This window comes from Lemur catta, chromosome 5 (assembly GCF_020740605.2).
Source record: "Lemur catta isolate mLemCat1 chromosome 5, mLemCat1.pri, whole genome shotgun sequence".
NCBI classification, from domain to species: domain Eukaryota; kingdom Metazoa; phylum Chordata; class Mammalia; order Primates; family Lemuridae; genus Lemur; species Lemur catta.
In genome coordinates this window covers 30,677,296-30,695,774 of record NC_059132.1, presented here as the reverse complement: position 1 = coordinate 30,695,774, position 18,479 = coordinate 30,677,296, and the positions used below count along the sequence as shown (strand labels likewise).

The following is an 18,479-nucleotide window of genomic DNA, read 5'->3' as shown; positions in this document are numbered from 1 at the left end:
CTGGCCGCTTCCGGTGCGCCGCGAGGGCTGCTGGGACGGGTCTCCCTGGCGATCGGTGGTGTGCTGCTGCCGCCTCGGAACCTGTGCCGTGGTGACACCCGTCTTCTTGCTGTCTTCTTCGAGCTCCCCGGGGCTTGACCCCCGGGGCCCTCGGCAGGCGTCTGTGAGGAGCCTGCGGAACGAACCTGTGCTCTTACACTTGCCCTTCACGACCCCATATCGTGACTCCAAGGCGGGGGAGCGAGAGGGGCTGTCGCGACTCCGCACCGTGTGTCTCCGGGCGGGGCCGCGGGGCCGGGGCTCCTCCAGCCCCCGGGATGCGCGCGCGAGCCGTCGCCTCCACTTCCTTGTTGCCGCTGTCACGACTGGAGCCGCTTCTCGCCGACAGCGGGGAGCGCCAGTGCACCCGCCAGCTCCCTCGTCGAGCCCCAGGGCCGGGCGCCTCCGGGAATGTGAGCCGCGCGGCTTGTACGCTCCTCTGGGTAAGTCCCGCCCTCGAGGGCCACGCCGCACCGTCGACCCGCTGGGCGACCTCAAGCTGAGTGCTGCGGCTCTCTGAGCCTCTGTTGCCTCTTTCACAAAGTAGGGCCAGCGAGCCTTAGTGTTCTCCTTCCTCTATCGGTGTAGGACATTCGAGACCCAGAGAGGGAGAGGAGCTAGCCAGAGTCAAATGGTAGCCCATGGCTGAGCCGTCAAAGGCCATCTCATGAGGTTCCGAGAAGGACCTGATTGTACAAAGTGTCTCGCATATTTCAAATGCTACCCTTAACTCTGTTTTACAGATAAGAAAACTGAAACGTAGAGAGGGTAGGTAGATTGCTTAAGGTCATAGAGCTCCGTGCTGATGCTGTTAAGCAATGTAGCCTAAACTAGAACCCAGATCTTCTGCCCTCCAGAGCCCTTGATTTTCTTTTTCTTTTTTTCTTTTTAACAAGCCATAGCTGGCTTGAAAGAGTCCTTGGTTTTAACCTTTATGTTGTCCTTTTTTTTCATTGCTGTACTGAGGTCTAGGATCTGAAAACAAACTTGGACCCAGGCTTAGGACAGGGTAGTAAAACCAAAAAAAACCCCCAGGGTAGTCTTTTCCTGCCCCCAACCCAAGGTAGTTCCAATGACTTTGCTTCTGAACTTGTTTTGCTCCCGGTGCTAAAACCCTATCTGCCATTCTTTATAGATGCTCTCCTGCAGTTACTGTTTTTCTCCACAAGGCTCTCAAGGGCTGAGAAGTCAATTAAGGGCAAAAGAGCACAGTCCCCACATAGTCTTAATTTGGACTCCAGCTTCCATTATCCTTTACCAGGCTATTGCTTACCCAGCCAAGTTGCAGACTGTTCTCTTCCTGCGTTGCTCTATGACAGTTAGAATGTAGGTGTTTTTTTCTTTTCTTTTATAATGGAAAGAGGAATCATTTAGAGATGACACAGAATGAGAAAGAACCTTAGGAATACTGTGTGCTTAACCTGGAGTATATCTTTAAAATTATAGGTGAAATACTGTGTGTTTGCAGTTTCTAGGGGAAAGTTCTAAGCTTTCACAATATCATCAAAAGAATTCTTGCCTCCCAAAAGGTTAGGAGCCACTAAGCTTATCCTCTTCATCTCACAGTAGAAACAACTGAAATTCAGGGCGTGGAATAGACTTGTCTGAGATCATGTTTAGAGTTTAGACATGGATCCACGTCTTGTAACTTGTGGAGTGAGGTCTAAATGAGATGTGAGTGGGCTTTGTACTACACATATCATTCCTATGTTTAACTACCACAACTCCCTCTTCTCAGAATCCTAAATTCCCTTCTGACAGATTTTCAGGAGCAACTATGTTATTTTCTTCTCATAAAATTCAAGTGGTTTCTGGGAACCTTTCTTTCTCCAAGGATCGAGTCTTTTTTTTTTTTTTTTTTGAGACAGTCTTACTCTGTTGCCCCAGGTAGAGTGCAGGGGCGTCATCAGAGCTCACTGGCACTTCAAACTTATGGGCTTAAGCAATCCTCCTGCCTCAGCCTCCCAAGTAGCTGGGACTACAGGTGTGCACCACCACGCCCAGCTAATTTTTTCTATTTTTAGTAGAGTTAGGGGAGTCTCACTCTTGCTCGGGCTGGTCTCGAACTCCTGACCTCAAGCAGTCCTCCTACCATGGCCTCCCGGAGTACTAGGATTACAGGCATGAGACACCACACCCCGCCAAGGATTGAGTCTTGCAGTAAAACTCTGACTTAGAACTTGGTCACAAATAAACTAGCCCTTCTTGAATTGGTCATTAAGTTTTTTAATGCCTTTCTTTTATAGACATAAAAACTGTTAGTAGACTGTCTTTTATAGACCAGCACATGAGAGCTAATATCAGTCTGTCTGGTTACTGTTTAGACCTGTTCTGGCCATAGCCATTAGCCATATGTGACTATTTAAGTTAATTACAATTAAAACTAACTCAGTTCTTCAGTCACACTAGCTGTATTTCAAGCCATGTGGCTGGTGGCTACTCTATTGGATAGCACAGATGTAGAACGTTTCTGTCATCACGGAGTTTACTAAATAGTGCTGGTTCAGAGCATTGCCAGTAGAGATGGGTAACAGTATGGCATAATGAAAGAAGGCCCAGAGTTGTTTTTTTTATTTGTTTGTTTTTTTTTGAGACAGGGTCTTGTTCTTTTTCCCAGGCTAGAGTGCAGTAGCGTTATTATGGCTCACTGCAGCCTCAAACTCCTGGGCTCAAGCAGTTCTTCTGCCTCAGCCTCCTGAATAGCTGGGACTATAGGTGAATACCACCATGCCTGGTTAATTTTTCTATTTTTTGTAGAGATGGGGTTTTGCTCTTGCTCAAGCTGGTCTTGAACTCCCAGCCTCAAGCAATCCTCCCACTTAAAGTGCTAGGATTATAGACATAAAGCCACCTTATTCGGCCCAGAATTGAATTTTTGAATTAAAAACCTGTCTCCCAAGTCCCTATGTGGGCCTGCTGGTCTTGGGCAGGTTGTTAAGCATCTCAGCCACAGATAATCATCTTTAATATAAAATGAACCTTTTTATTTGTATAGCGCTTGACTACTCTTAAATAGAGCTGTGTGTGTGTGTTATATCCTTTGAGTCTTACCATTATAAATCTATGGGAAGGTGGGTAAGATGTCTCTTTTTTAATATATAAGAGAGAGAACTGAACCTGAAGCAGCTAAAGGACCTTCCCAAAATTGCACAGGCCAGCAGAGTTTAAAGAAATCTCTTACATATAGGCACTTATTACATGTTTGAATGAATTGGTGAAGCCATTTGCTTCAGGTGATGAATATATGAGGGAGGGGCCAGAACATCTGACTAGTACCCCAGGTGCTTCTTGTCTGTTGAGTTTGGGAAATGGCTAAGCTTTGAGGCCCTGGCAGAGGTAAGGGATCCAGGAGGCTGCTGCCTGTTTTAGGGTAGATTCTTGAAACTTTGTGTTTGCCTTTCCTCTCTTCTAGCCATGGATGCATCATATGATGGTACTGAGGTAACTGTTGTGATGGAGGAAATTGAGGAAGCCTACTGTTATACTGCCCCTGGGCCACCCAAGAAGAAGAAAAAGTATAAAATACATGGAGAAAAGGCCAAGAAACCCAGGTTAGACAACACGTTTCGGTTGCTGCTGACATTTATAAACAGAAGCTGTTTGGAAAACTGTTGAGGTCTTCACACAGGACTTTAAGATTCTTGGGGAAAGAGTATAATTGTTGAAGTCTCAGAGTGAGGTGGGCAAAGAGAGAGATGAGGAGCGGGAAGTGGCCAGATTTATGCCAGCATTTGCCATTCCTGGCCAGACTTTGTTTCTGGGTTGTCACAGGAAATCACACCATACAGAGATGGTAGAAGCTGTGTACAAAAGAGCTACATTATTTTTTATTATGCCATTGTTATTTAAATATTTAAAACAAGGCATTCATTACAGAATTCGAAAATAGCACCAGTAATACCTATACAGAATATCTACATTGTAGCTCTAATGTCCCTCTTGACTGTGATCACTCCAAACTTCTTGCTGAAGCTACCAGCATTGGGTCATTTTGATAATTCTTCTTGCTTTCCTCTCTCAGCCTTGGGGAGTTGCTGTTGACCAGTTTGATGCCCAAAGCCTAGGTAGATGAATAAAGAGTGTGAATGATAACTATTTTGAGTAATCAGGCCCCTGAGTATTAAGCTTTCCCTGAGAGTGGAGTGAGAGGACACTTGTATCTTTCTTTACATATATCGGGTTTAAAAAGCCAATTGTTCCTGCAGGAAAAGGGTCTGTGGGAAGGTAAACCAGATGAGCCTTTGCTTCCAGGTTTCCGAAGGGAAAACAGCAAGCCACTTGCTGTCTTTACCATTCATTTTGCCCTCCCAAATACCATCTGGGGATGTTATTTCAATTTCTTTGCTTGAATTTCAGTCCATATTTAGATAAATGCTTTGAAATGAGAAGCTGGGTTTTGTATCAGCCTCTTGACTATCCAAACCCTAACATTGTAGTGCTTACCTGGTTGTATGAGGGAAAGCCTGAAGAAGTCCTTGCTTCCTCAGGTCTGCTTATCTTCTGTACTATTACGACATCTACCTGAAAGTGCAGCAGGAGCTCCCCCACCTTCCTCAGTCTGAGATCAATAAGAAGATTAGTGAAAGTTGGAGGCTTCTCAGCGTGGCCGAGAGAAGTTACTACTTGGAGAAAGCCAAACTAGAGAAAGAAGGTTTGGATCCTGTAAGTAATTTTTTTTCCAGCTACTTTTTCCATTGGTTCAATGGTGAAGGCCTTGGGGAGACCAACCTACCTGTTCTCCTATTGTCTTTTCTTTTCTTGGGAAAACTTGTCATTTTATCTTTCTTGAGTCTGGTATTGCCTGCTTCCATCTCGATGATGCCCTTACTCTCTGGTCCTCTTTGGTTGTAGCAGTACACTGAGCTGACATTTTCTGAGTTCTCTGCAGTAAGCCTTAGGTTCTTTTTCTGAATTTTAACATAGCTAGGAGCTTCTTATTCTTATGGGTAGTTAGTAGTACCTTTAATATAGTAGCTTTAATGGAGTAACTTTAATACAGCAGCTTATTAGGCATTTCTCCTACACCATGAAATTTCATATTACAAATGTAAAGTAATTAATTGTGTTGTTCTGTCAGTCATAATCAGGAATTATGTTTGCATGTTTAGAGGTGGATGCAGCTGCTTGTGTAATACAGTGCCACGTTCTTTTGTTACTGCTGGCAGTTGTGAACTATGGTAGAAGCAGAAATGCAAGGTTAAAGCCAAAGATGATGGAGCAAACTGAGGCTTTGAGTGCTTGGATTAAAGAACTAGCAAGGAAGCATTTAGATTTATGTTTGTCAGCTGTTTTGTCATTTTAGTTCAGAATAACAAAATATACTGATAATTATTTAAACTGAAATTCCTGCAGGAAAAACAATCAAAAGGCAGTTTAACCTTAACTGCCTTTTTCAATTGAAACAATTGTCTCTAACTTCTTTTTTGATAAAATAGAGCAGAGATTCCTCAGGAACACAACTATGTTATAGCAGAACGGGCTGTATTTTCCCTTACTAGAGCCTATCTGCCGCTGCCATTTAGACTATTTTGTACTTACTGGCTTGGTATTCCTCTTCCTAGAAGAGCTTTGTGTTACCTGCAGTCTTGGAGATGCCACTGTACTCCCTCTGCTAGATGACTTGTTTATAAACAATCTGGGAAATAATCCCTGTGGGGGAGGGGAAGTGGAGTCTAAGAAAAGAATACCTATTCTCTTTGGTTTCCACATTATAAAATCAGCAAGCTTCTTATCCAGGATAAAAAAAATGTTACGTACTCTTAGAGTGATTTGGTTTTTAAAACTAGATACTAATGTAGATCCTTATGAAGACTAAAAAAGTTTAAATCATCCTCAGTGATTCTTCCTTATCCATATCCTGATTTGTATCTACCACTATCTCTACCATTGCCACCAAGGACATGAATAGATTAACTCTGATAATAACTAGCTGAGTGACTTTGGAAGAATCATTTAACTTTTGAGTCTTGGTTTCCTCATTTGTAAAATACAAATCATATCTACTAATACTGCCTAAAATAGATAATGTAAACCACCTCACTGAGTGCTTGGCACATACTGACTTGGTCAATAGATAATCATCTTTTAGTAGATTAAATATCCAGTGACCATATAATAAGGAAAGGTAGCATTATTGAGCTTTGGGAACATACCAAGACTGGGCGAAGTTTTATTTGATCTCTCCCAGATTGCTTGGTGTGAAGGTGAGACCCTCCTGCCTATATACCTTGGGAGCCTGTCAAAGCCCTTGTGGCAGGTCTCCTGTCAAGTGCAGGAACCATGGTTCCAGTGTTATGCCTTCCAGTCCGTAAAACGAATGTCATCCAGGCCATCTGGTTTCTCTGTGCTTGGATTTGTTAAGTCCAGACCATCCTATGTGTATTTACCACCATTTAGTCTTGTTCTCCAGCCTGTCTGCTTCAGAGGGTCAGTTGAGAATGTCATTTCCCCATTACCTCTCCAATAAAGGCTCCGTAAAGGATTTGGTCTGTCTGCTTTTGTGTTTCTTTTTTTTCTCTCCCTACCATCTTCAGGGAGATGCTTTTGTGTTTCATCTGAGTGCTGCTTTTAACTTTTCATTTCTGAGTGCTTCCTTTGTGCCTTAAGTAGTCTCATTGACTTCTTGCTTTTGATTTATTTAAGGATCCTTTTGTAACTGACTTTAGTGTTCCTTTAAAAGATGCTCCTGAAATTTTTTTTTCCATTTAATTTCAGTTTTCACTTAACGATTCACTTTGAACTTTTTCATTTTTCTTATTGGATGACTTTCAGTTTAACTTGAAAAAACAAAAATGACTTCTTCTTGATGCCAGTTAACCATGCAGGGTTTGTGTTTCAGCTTTCATCCTTAGAAGACCTGGCCTGGAGTCCAGTCCCAGCTTTACTAACTAATTTTGTGTTTTGGGAAAGTTTATCTCCCTGAGCTTTATTCTCAATTTCCTTATTTGTTAAATGGGAATAACAGTATCTAATATTGTTATTTTTAAAGTAAAATTATATAATGGGTTCAAAAACATTTTCTAAACCTGAAGATACTAGATCAGTGTTAATATTCATATTCTTTTTTTTCCCTTTAATATATTCAGGACCTTATCAGGTATCCTTTTTTGTATATATTTCCTTTTTCACAAAGCCTTCTCATGAAGCCTTCTTGGTTTTGTGATCTGTTCATCCTCTCTGTAAGTCTGGGAGAAAGTGGTGAGGTCAGAATCCTTACTTGCTGCCTTCAGTTCGAACTTAGCCTGTTGACTGGTATTTTATGGTTTTTGGGGGGAATTTTTTAAAATACATCCTGGTGTTTGAATCTCATGCTACTTTGGAATCCTAAAGTATCAGAGCTCAAAAGGAACTCATAAATTGCCAGATTCAGCTCCCTTGTTTTATGGATGGGGCAGCTGAGTCCTAAAGAAGGGAAAGGATTTGCTCAAGACTATGCCACACCTTGGGTTCCAGCTCGCTGTTTCACATGCCAAGATCAGTGCCCTTTCCAGAGTTCAATCCATGTTCTCAGTTTCCTTTGTGATTGAGCAAGTAAGCTACATTGGCTAAAGTGTGATTCAAATGAAGATGACATTGCCGTCAACGGTGGCTGACCCTATCTGAGTTAGGTCCAGAGAGTAGAGTTGTTCAGGTCCCTTTTATAGAAAAAAAATGAGGTAATAACTATATATCCATGTGGTGTTAGTCCATTTATCTCTACTTGTCTCTCCCTTCCTGGTTTCCTCATCCGCAGAACTCTAAGCTCTCTGCACTGACTGCTGTGGTTCCGGACATCCCAGGTTTCCGCAAGATCCTACCCCGCTCAGATTACATCATCATCCCGAAGAGCAGCCTGCAGGAGGACCGGAGCTGCCCTCAGCTAGAGCTGTGTGTGGCTCAGAACCAGGTGTCCCCTAAAGGACCTCCGCTTGTGTCCAGCGTTGCCCCGGAGACAGTGCCCAGCCATGCAGGCATGGCAGAGCAGTGCCTGGCTGTGGAGGCCTTGGCTGAGGAGGTGGGAGCCCTTACCCAGCCAGGTGCTGTACAGGAGATTGCCACCTCAGAGATCCTCAGCCAGGATGTGCTCCTAGAAGGGGCTTCCCTGGAGGTAGAGGAGAGCCACCAACCTTACCAGACAAGCCTGGTGATTGAAGAAACCTTAGTGAACAGCTCACCAGACCTCTCCACTGGAAGCCTGGCTCTGCCTCACCCCCAGGTTGGGGAGAGTGTGTCAGTGGTAACAGTCATGAGGGTAAGTAGCTTTGGTACTGATGTCTTTACCTGAAGATACAAAAAGGCAGTACCATGCAGTATGATTCTGGAGCAGTGGTAATTCAGAGTGCGAGTATGACACTTCTGGTGGGATTGCAGTTCTCTTGAGTGTTTCTTGCGCTGGGGCTTACTCTAAAGTTCACTGCAATTTCTCAGGCACTCTTACCAACTCCTCTTTGCCTAGCTTAGCCAGAATTTTCTTCACATGAAGTGGTGTGGTACTTAAGCTACATTAATGCAGGAGAGCTGAAAATGGTATTTGCATTATCCATGAGTCAAGCTAGTAGTATTGGTTAGGATTTTATGTTCCCTAAAGAATGTTTTAGCAAACAATGGTACCTTGAACTGTGTTAGGAGAATTTTCGAGCCGTCCTTCTGAGCACAGATGGGGTAGGAAGAAAGATGTTCTCTTCAAGGCCAGGATGGTGGGACTAATATCTAAGAAGGGGCATGTCTCTTTCCAGTGACCTAAGTATCATGCTTAGTTGAGGGGAAAGCAGCAGTTTCAGTGATCCTACAACTGGTCCCCTAGAATTGAGGAAACGGGCCTCCCCTCTATTATTCTGGATAGAGTAGCATCATCAGAGAGATGTAAGTTTTTCTGGTCAGGTTAAAAGAACCAGTATGCTATGGCCTGAGCAGAAGAGAGAAGGTACCTCTGCAAAGGAATCTGTCTCAGGCCTACATCCTTTTTATTACTTGTTGCCTCAGTGCTGTTTGCAATAATGAATGAAGCATGCCACTGGCCTGGTTAAGGCAGATTAATACGGTACTGAGAACATTTGACAGGGTCAGAATTGGATTCTGTCACAACTACTTATGGATCTTGGGAGTCCTAAGTCTCAAAACCTCTGTTTTCTCATCTATGTCATGAGGATAGCACATTTCCCTGTGGTAGTAGTTTTCTCTATCTTTCTTTGTTCATTAAAAACAATTTTTTTAATTTTTTAAGTGACAAGATCTCATTCTGTTGCTCAGGCTGGAGTGCAGTGGTATGATCACAGCTTACTACAGCCTCAAACTCCTGGGCTCAAGGGATCCTCCCACCTCAGCCTCCTACATAGCTGGGACTACAGGCACATGTACCACCATGCCCAGCTAATTTTTTTTAAATTTTAGAGACTAGGTCTTGCTGTATTGCCTAGGCTGGTCTTGAATTCCTGGCCTAAAGCCATTCTCATACCCTGGCCTCTCAAGTAGCTAGAATTACAGGTGTGAATCACCATGCTTGGCCTTTCTTTGTTCTTCATTAAGTTTTTTATTTTTAGGTAATTGCAGATTTATTTCTTTTGATAAGCACATTGGATAAGTATGTTGTCTATGGTTAGTGGACTTGATCTAGTCTTCCCGTGTTGTGGATGGTCCTGAGTGTTCTTCACTCTGTTTCAGTGAAAGTGTCTTTCCCTCCATTGTCCACAGGATTCCAGTGAGAGTACCTCCTCTGCACCAGCCACACAATTCATCATGTTGCCTGTGCCTGCCTACTCAGTTGTGGAGAACCCCACCTCCATCAAACTGGTCAGTACTGTGTGTGGGGAGTAGATGGCAATTAGGGCTTTCATAAGCATTCTCTTCTAAGTGGATTTCTAAAAGTCTTAGAACCTTAGGGCACTGGGACTGGCAAAGCTCTCTGGGATTATCTGCTCCATGTGTTCTTACCTGGGGGCTTTTGTAGATAGAGCTCCACAGGAGCCCTGAACTTCCCATAAGTTATATACAATAGTCTTTCACAAGGCTGTAGAATCTCTTAGAATTTACTGAGTGAAAGTTTTCTCATTCCTTACCTCATGTACTCATCACGACACACCTGTGAAATAGGAAGACCAGAGAAGAAAACCTAGGGCCCAAGAGTTAAGGTGCCTTACCCTTAGGTCATCATTCATTGTGTTGGTGGCAAAGTTGGAACCCAAGGCCTGGCTCTTTCCTTGGTGCCACACCACTTCACACTCATCCTTGATTTGGTACCACTATCTTAATTGCGTTTTCCTTAGGATTCCTGGCAGAGGAAGCTAATGGCAGTTTGGTGTTTCCCCAAGGGAGGTTTTGCTTTTTGGCCAGGCTAGGGAAGCTGGGATTAATAGCTGAGTAAACATTCATAAGTTGCAGAACACATCTGACAAGGAAAAGTTTTTTTCCAGCATTAATCTAGATGTGGAACATGGCTAATAAATGAGTAGTTTCTGTTTGTAGCTAAAATGTAACAATCCATTGTAGCACATTTTGCTCAAAGGGAGATCAGTGGAGGTGGTAAAAGCCAGTGGCTGAATATATTCATATGCAGATAACTAAATTCTGTTGTGTGTGTCCGGGGATTTCTCTACTGGATTTTGCTCATTGTTTCAGTGACTGTGAGTCTATTTTTATATATCTGAATTCTAGATCCTGTGTTCTCTGTTTCATGTTGTTTTTAAGAGATGAGGTCTCACTCTGTCACCTAAGCTTGAGTGCAGTGGTATGATCATAGCTCACTGCAGCCTCGAACTCCTGGGCTCAAGTGATCCTCCCACCTCAGCCTCCAAGTCGCTGGGACTACAGGTGTGAGCCAGGGCACCCGGCTTTGATTTTTAACTAATAAGAATGAAGATGAAACAAATTCTTTAAAGTATTCAGGTCCAGAGGGTGCAACTGTGTGCATAGAAGGGATTTTGGACTAAGAATCAGAGAGATCTGGGTTCAAGGTCTGGCTCTGACCTTGAGTGATGATTTGAGGCAAAGCATTTAACTCTGAACCTCAGTAGTATTAATATGCACTTAATAGCCTTGCTGAGAATATTAAATGAGATACTGGTAAAGTATTTAGCAATTTGTGGTATTGCCATAGCAACTTTACTTTCTTTGTTGTTCTGATACCTAACTGTATAATCTTGGGCAGCTGTCTTTCCTCATTTGAACCCAGATTCTCCGCTTCTAAAAAGTGAATTCGTTGTACCTTAGGGCCTTCTGACCTTTTATGATACCATGAATTGGCTATCCTTCTATAAGCTGGTATCCTCATGGTATTGTTATGATCATAATGGCCGTCAGGGTATGGGAGAAGTTGGATTGTAGTATTGATTTTGACGTACTCGTTTTTTACAGACCACTACATACACCCGCCGGGGCCATGGGACATGCACCAGCCCAGGTTGTTCCTTTACATATGTTACCAGGCACAAACCACCTAAGTGCCCTACCTGTGGTAACTTCCTAGGAGGGAAGTGGATCCCAAAGGTAAGGTCCATTGGCCGTTGCTGCTTCGGAAACCCCACAAAGTGGGCTTCCTGTTGCCCTTAGGAACAGGTGACTTTTTAAAAGTTAATGTTTATTTTTATCTTGTGACTAGAAAAGTAAATGATTTTCATTTTTTAAACAGTTTGTTTAAAAAATAAAGGAGAGAAAAATAGAATGTTATCTATAATCATATACCATCCAAAGGAAAGCCATTATTAGTTAATATTTTGGTGTATTTTCTTCCAGTCTTTTTTTATGAATAAAATAAGTTCTGTATTTTGCTTTTTTCCATTTAACATATCATGCCATTAAATATTCTTCAAAAATATTATCTTTAATTGCTTCATAATTCCCATGTTAATTTAGTCATTTCCTCCCCCCTCCTTGGCAAACAAACTATTTGGTTATTTTATGTCTGATATGAGTGCATAACCATGGTTCGTTGTAAATGTTAGTTATTCCATCAAACACCCCTAGGTTTCCTTAGGGAAGGGTGAATGACTTTATATGTGCCTTTCGTGCTTTCATTTAGCAGTCATCACCATTTAACAGTGTTTCCATTTGTCAGGTTGCGAACTCCTTAATGACCTTTGTATCCCCCACAGCCTTTGCCAGTAGAAGATGCTCCGTAAATAAATAAATGAACATCACAGCTATGCTCCTCTTGAGTTCAGTTCAGTGCATGTTGTTACCTGTTATATGCTTGGCACTAACTAGATAAAAATACGGTTTTTATATGAAACTATAAATTTTTAGGGCTAAAATGAGTGGAAAGGCAGTAAATTCTCAGTTAATTTAGAGAGGAGATATGTTTATAAGGACGGAAATAGACAGGGAAAGCTTTATAGAGGAGATGGTTTCGGAGAATCAATAGAATTTGGATAGGTAGAAAAAAGGAAAGCATTATTTTAGTGAAAATTGTGTAGGATAGAATTGTGATTGTCATTTGTTTAACTCAGCATGATCCAAACATATTTCTGTAGAGAAAACTTGTATAGCGGCATACCTTTAAATTCCTCTGGGGCAATTTCCATGGTACATCTCTTTGAGAAATACTGGGATGGTGACTTTTGCCCTCTGGATGAATGTTTTGGCCTCTGGGTAAGTTTAGAGAAGCACCAATTCCAGGAGAGTATAATAATTAATATAATTCTGGAGTCAGCTTCCTCAGTTCAGATGCTTGCTTCCCACGTTTTTAACTGTAATCTTGGGCAAGTCATTTTATATCTCTATGCCTTGATTTAGGTTTTCTCTCATCTATAAATGAAAGTTAATAGTAGTACCTACCTCATTAGGGTGGTTAAAGGGGTCAAATAAGATTATCCGTGTAGAGTTAATGGTACAGGTTCTGGTACAAAGGAAATCCTCAATGAATGTACTCTGCTATCATAATTGACAACAATACAATTATTATCTCTGCTATTGCTCTTCATATTACCACTTCTAGGGTCAGGAAGACCTAGTGCTAGTGTCACTCAGGAAATTTTTTGTTTGGTTTTTGGGGTTTTTTTTTTTTTTTTTAGAGACAATATTGCTCTGTCACCCTGGCTAGTGCAGTGGTGTTGTCATAGCTCACTGCAACTTCTGGTTCCTGGGCTCAAGTGATCCTCCTGTCTCAGCCTCCCAAGTAGCTGGGACTATGGGCAAGTGCATCCTGGATACTTTTTTCTATTTTTAGTAGAGATGGGGATCTCACTCTTGCTCAGGCTGGTCTTGAACTCCTAACCTCAAGTGATCCTCCTGCCTTGACCTCCCAGAGTGCTAGGATTACAGGCTTGAGCCACGGTGCCCGGCCAGGACTTTTGCTGAGTTCCTTGTGCCCATCTTCTCTGGTGTGTGTCTATGAAGCCATTAATTTATTCCCTCTGTAACTATTCCCCCAAAATGCACTTCAGTTGCAGTAAGGAGATTGAGTTGGAGAGTAGTTAGAATCCTCCTTGGTGCCTCTTCAGCAATGCAAAGCAGGTGTATTAAGTGACCTTATTTCCAATAATTGTGTGTGGAAGGGTGTAAGTGATCATGGTGGGCTTGTTTCTCCTTCAGGCTCTGTTTTTACTTTGGCTTTCCTTTATGTTTCTTATATGTGTGATTCCCCCCCCCCCCCCCCCGTTTGAAATAACTGTTGAGCCATGGTTCTCTTCCTTAAGATCAAGCTCATGGCCTGAAAAGAATTTTTTTCTTAGTTACTTGTCCCCATCTTAACTTACTAAGTCTGAATTTTCCTTCCCAGTGTTTGTTGCAAGAATTACGATGTAAAGAGTAGATACTGTACTTCTGTTCAAGTTGGAGATGGGGGAAAAAAAGTAGATATTGTGATTTCAAAATTTCATAGAAACAGAATGAGTGTGAGAAGGAAAACAGGTAACATTTTAACATCAGTGCACTTAGAATTTTAAAGATAAAAATGACTTTGGTTATCAGCTAGCTAGTTTCTAAGTTTCTAGCTAAGGAAAAATAGATTCAAGAGGAGTGACTTGGCTAAGTTAATCCAGCTATCCCAGTGCCTCTTCTAGTAAACCATACTTCTGGGGCATTGCTGTGCTGTTTAGCTGTAGAATCTAAGATTTCTTGAGTTCTGAATTTTGAGGTAGCAGGTATAAATCATTTCTAAAAGCTCCAAATGTGTTTGTGCCAGTCAGGAAATGACTCACCTTTTTTTGTATTGTTCTGGAGTTCATACTGGCTAATATTAGCCGAAATGTGTGGCGTAGTTCCCCATGAGTTGGATGGAACAAAAGAAAGCGTATAATGCTGTTTAGCTCAAGGCTTCATTCTTGTGGGCTTTCTGATGGCAGTAATTGAGGTCTCTTTGAGCAGGCAGCTAGTTGTATTTACCTTCCCTCTTAAAAGAAAGTAACATCTAAAATGAGTAGGCTGAGTTAAGGAAATGTGAGATCACTGGGTAGAGGTTTTTGCTCAGAGTAAGTTACAATCTTCCTGCAACAATTTTTGTCTAAAATAGACTACTTAGTAGGCAGTGCTTTGCTCAAAGATCTCAAGAAATGAGTTCAGTCTCCTGTTTTTCTGCTGAATTTTCCCTCTCCACTGATAAATAAGCTCTGTGTAGTGTACTTGGAATTTTTCTCCATGTTTACTCATTCTAAGGGGATATTGTGTGTTAGAATCTGAGAATGCTTTTGCTAGAGAACTTGCAGAGGTTATCTGTTATTGGTTCTTAACTAGGGGTAGTATACCACCTAGATGGCTTTGGAAATGTGGGGTTTTGAGTAATAACTTTACAAGACCAGTGCTCTAACCCTTGAGCTATGGAGCCCTCACCTTGAGTAATAACTTTAGCTGCAGATGCTGTACTTCCTACAGTGTATAGGGAGGATCCTGCCCAGTGAAGAATTGGGTTGCCCACAATGCTTGCTTTCTTCTGTTGACAAACACTGAGAGCCCAATCCTCTGTTACTTCATAATGGGGAAATGAAGATTCAGTTGAAGCTGCCCTTACACTATATAACTAAGAGTGGAGCTAAACCCAGACAGAACCTCGCTTTTATATTTTATGTCTCTTAGTTTACAGTGCCTTTCACAATACACATGGAAAGAAAAAAACCTTTTCCAGAGACAACCACTGTTTTAAGAAAATTTTTTAAATGTGTGTTCAAATGTATTAATGTATGTAAATAATACTGTTATTTCCACAGCAGTGCTGATTGAATAAAAGCTAAGGTACCAAGGACTTTTTAAAAATAGATCAATCTGAGATAGCAGCTGTTATTTTTAGTGAGTTTGCATATTTTCTAACACATAATTAATTTGTATGAGTTAATTTGACCCAGTACAAAGTATGTGGCATATGTGCAAGTCATTCTTAAGACTCACCTGAAAGAATCTGGGACAAAAGGTAGGGTTTTTCCTAAAGGAGTTGGGAAACTGAGTCTATCCATATGAGATTGTGACCACATTGGGTTTAACTGAATCTCATAAAAGGACCACCAAGTTTAACAATTTAGGACTGTTAGGCCCTGTATGGCAGTATGTCTGTCAGCTTCTTTCTAGATATAGAGAAAGCAGACTTTTGAATAATCAATCAAAAGTCAAACCGAAAAATGCCAACATTTGTTTAAAGCCTGAAAAGGCTTGTCAATGAGGAATTTGTTAGGAGGACAACAGCTTTATCCTAATTCAAGCATTTAATACTATAGTGTAAGGAACCTGTGTTCAGAAGACTTAGATTCAGGCCAATTTTATATTTAGGAACTTTAAGTTAGTTAGTCTCTTTCTTTGTACAGACCTCAGTTTCCTTATCTGTTGCTCATATGTTATTAATAAAATGGTCAAATTAATGAATGTTCGTGAGTGTTGTTGTCAGCTGTAAAATGCTTTATACATGAAAGATATTCTTATTTTTCTAGGAGAAGCCAGCCAAAGTCAAAGTAGAGTTGGCTCCTGGTGTCTCTTCCAGAGGCTCTGTGGTTAAAAGAAGTCAGCAGCCTGTCACCACTGAGCAAAATTCCTCTAAGGAAAATACCTCTAAACTGACTCTGGAGAATTCAGAAGCTGTAAGCCAGCTCCTAAGTGTAGCTCCTCCAAGAGAAGTGGGTAAGGACAATGAGTGGGAGGAAGTGATCATCTCCGATGCCCATATTTTGGTCAAGGAAACTTCTGGGAATTGTGGTATAGCAGTCACTAAGACGCCGGTCGTCAAAAGTGGTATGCAGCCTGAGGTTACTCTGGGGACAACTGAGAATGACAGTCCTGGAGCAGATATGCCACCAGCTGAGGGGACTAGCACCTCCAGTTCACTCCCTGCTCCTAAAAAACCTACAGGGTAAGTCAATGTATTTATATATTATAGGGCTGTATTTAGGATAGCAGCTTTGCAAATGCCTCATGTTTGTTTTATTCCATGTTCCTTATAGTATGCCCAAGAGAGGCAGCAGAGCCCAGTTAGTGGTTCCTGTTTTAGAGATACAGAACCAGGAGATATGTAATGATTTACCTTTCCTCTTAGACTCTGCTGCCCCTGCACTGCTGTCAGATTACTTGTACATCTCTTGTCAATCTCCCTAAAGCAGTTATTAGAGTCTTGCTGGTACAGGCTTTGGGCAGTGTTATAACTATGACTCACGAATCCTGGATGCTGGATTTAGAAAGAGAAGCCCTATTAAAGTGTCCTATAGAAAGAGTCTGGCCTGGTGGTCAGAGAAGTCAGTTTTGGCTGTTACTGTCCCTGGCTTTGGTTTGACCTTGGGCATATATTGACTTCATAGCCCTTGACTTCATTTCACTCCTGAAAAATCTTGAGTTGGATATTAAAAAAATCTTATCCTCCTAAGTTGACTGTACAGACTGAAAGTAAAGCTTGCAACCCAGCACTTTTCAAATACGAGGAAGTCAATAAGTTTGAGTTATCTTTTCCTCCTTAAAAGATTAATGGGATTCTACATGTAGCCCTTCCTAGAGGCAGTTGTGTTCTTCTAACTGAAGGCCCTTATTCTGTTCGTATTAGTGGCTCTCCACTGGGAACAGTTTGCCCCCAGGGGACATTTTGGCAATGCTTAGAGACATTTTTGGTTGTCATAACTGGGGAAGGGGTGTGCTACTGGCATCTAGAGGGTGGAAATCTAGAGGGATGCTAAACATCCTATACAGGATAGCCTCCCACAACAAGGAATTATCTGGCCCAAAATGTTAATACAGGTTGAGTATCTCTAATACAAAAATCTGAAATCCAAAATGCTCCAAAATCTGAGCACTGACATGATGCTCAAAGGAAGTGCATGTTGGAGGATTTTGGATTTTGGGGTATATTTTTGGAAAATATAATGCAAATATTCCACAATCCAAAAAAAATTTGAAATCTAATATAATAAACTTCTGGTCCTAAGCCTTTCAGATAAGGGATACTCAACCTTTAGTACTAAGGTTTAGAAATTCTGGTTTATATTATTGTGATTTTAAAATTTTTACTGTCAAATAGGAAGTATATTCACATGATTCAAACTCAAGAGGGATAAGGAATATGTATGCAAAAATCTTTCTGTCCCTTCCTTCAATCATCCAATTCCATTTCCCAGATACAGTCAATATTCCCAACTTTCTGTGTTTCTAGAGATAATTTTAAACACATACAAATATGTGTGTGTATATGATTTTTTTTCCACTTTTTAAATTCAAATGGTAGCATAACATACATACTTTTAAATTTTACTTTTTTAAAAAATTTATTTAACAATATACTTTGGAAATGGTTTTATATCCTTAAAGGATGAAGATGTACATTTTAGACCTTTTGTTTGGGACACATGAATCAGTTTAGCAAATGTTTATTGAGGTCTCTCTTTCAGGCCCTGTGTTCAACATTGGTGCTGTAAAGATAAAGATAACATGGACTTTGTTCTCCAGGGTCTCTAAGCTGCCCTCATGTGGGAGGGTGGTACACTTTAAGTACTTGCTGTAATTAGAGGCAGATTAGATGTTATAACTACAGTCGCTGTTGGCATCATGTACTGTAGGCACTGTTTTACACTTTTGTATCATTGTAATGACCCCATAAAGTATAGGTAATTACTATCTCATTTTACATATTTGAAACTTGAGGTTAACAGAAGAGTGAAATTACTTCTCAGGGCCACATAGCTATTTGATGGTTGCATTTGAACTCAATCTGTCTAAAGTTTGATAGTTTAAACACTTTACTATTCTCTAATAAAGTGCTATTTGGAGATTGCGTTTTGGTTTTCTTCCGTTGGTCCAGAATTTCCAGGAGATTTTTCTTCTTATTTTTTTCAGGGTTGACCTTCTCACCTCTGGGCCCAGAAATCCAGAGCTTAAAGGCAGAGCACGGGGCAAGCCCTCATTACTGGCTGCAGCAAGACCCATGAGAGCAATCCTGCCAGCCCCAGTTAATGTGGGGCGAGGCAGCGGCTTGGGACTGCCCAGGGCTAGGCAGGCCTTTTCCCTGAGTGGTAAGGGCTGGGACAGACCTGGGAGGAGGGGCTGTCTGCTGGGGAGGGGGCAGGAGAGGG

The 18,479-nt window shown here is 41.5% G+C and overlaps 1 protein-coding gene across 2 annotated transcripts in view; it reads left to right on the top strand.

Annotated features, from left to right (window-relative positions):
- The first annotated feature begins 50 nt into the window (after positions 1-50).
- The window catches only part of HMGXB3 (HMG-box containing 3), a 45,023-nt gene continuing 26,594 nt past the window's right edge, over positions 51-18,479 (top strand). The window contains exons 1-9 of one of the 2 annotated variants that reach the window (XM_045551391.1): positions 51-482; positions 3,452-3,590; positions 4,527-4,701; positions 7,772-8,269; positions 9,709-9,807; positions 11,368-11,499; positions 15,864-16,010; positions 16,107-16,279; positions 18,244-18,419. In XM_045551391.1, the coding sequence (XP_045407347.1) occupies positions 3,454-3,590; positions 4,527-4,701; positions 7,772-8,269; positions 9,709-9,807; positions 11,368-11,499; positions 15,864-16,010; positions 16,107-16,279; positions 18,244-18,419 (1,537 nt within the window). In that variant the 5' untranslated portion in view covers positions 51-482; positions 3,452-3,453. Of the gene's footprint in view, positions 483-3,451; positions 3,591-4,526; positions 4,702-7,771; positions 8,270-9,708; positions 9,808-11,367; positions 11,500-15,863; positions 16,280-18,243; positions 18,420-18,479 lie in introns of both variants that reach the window. The other variant, XM_045551390.1, reaches the window with a different exon arrangement.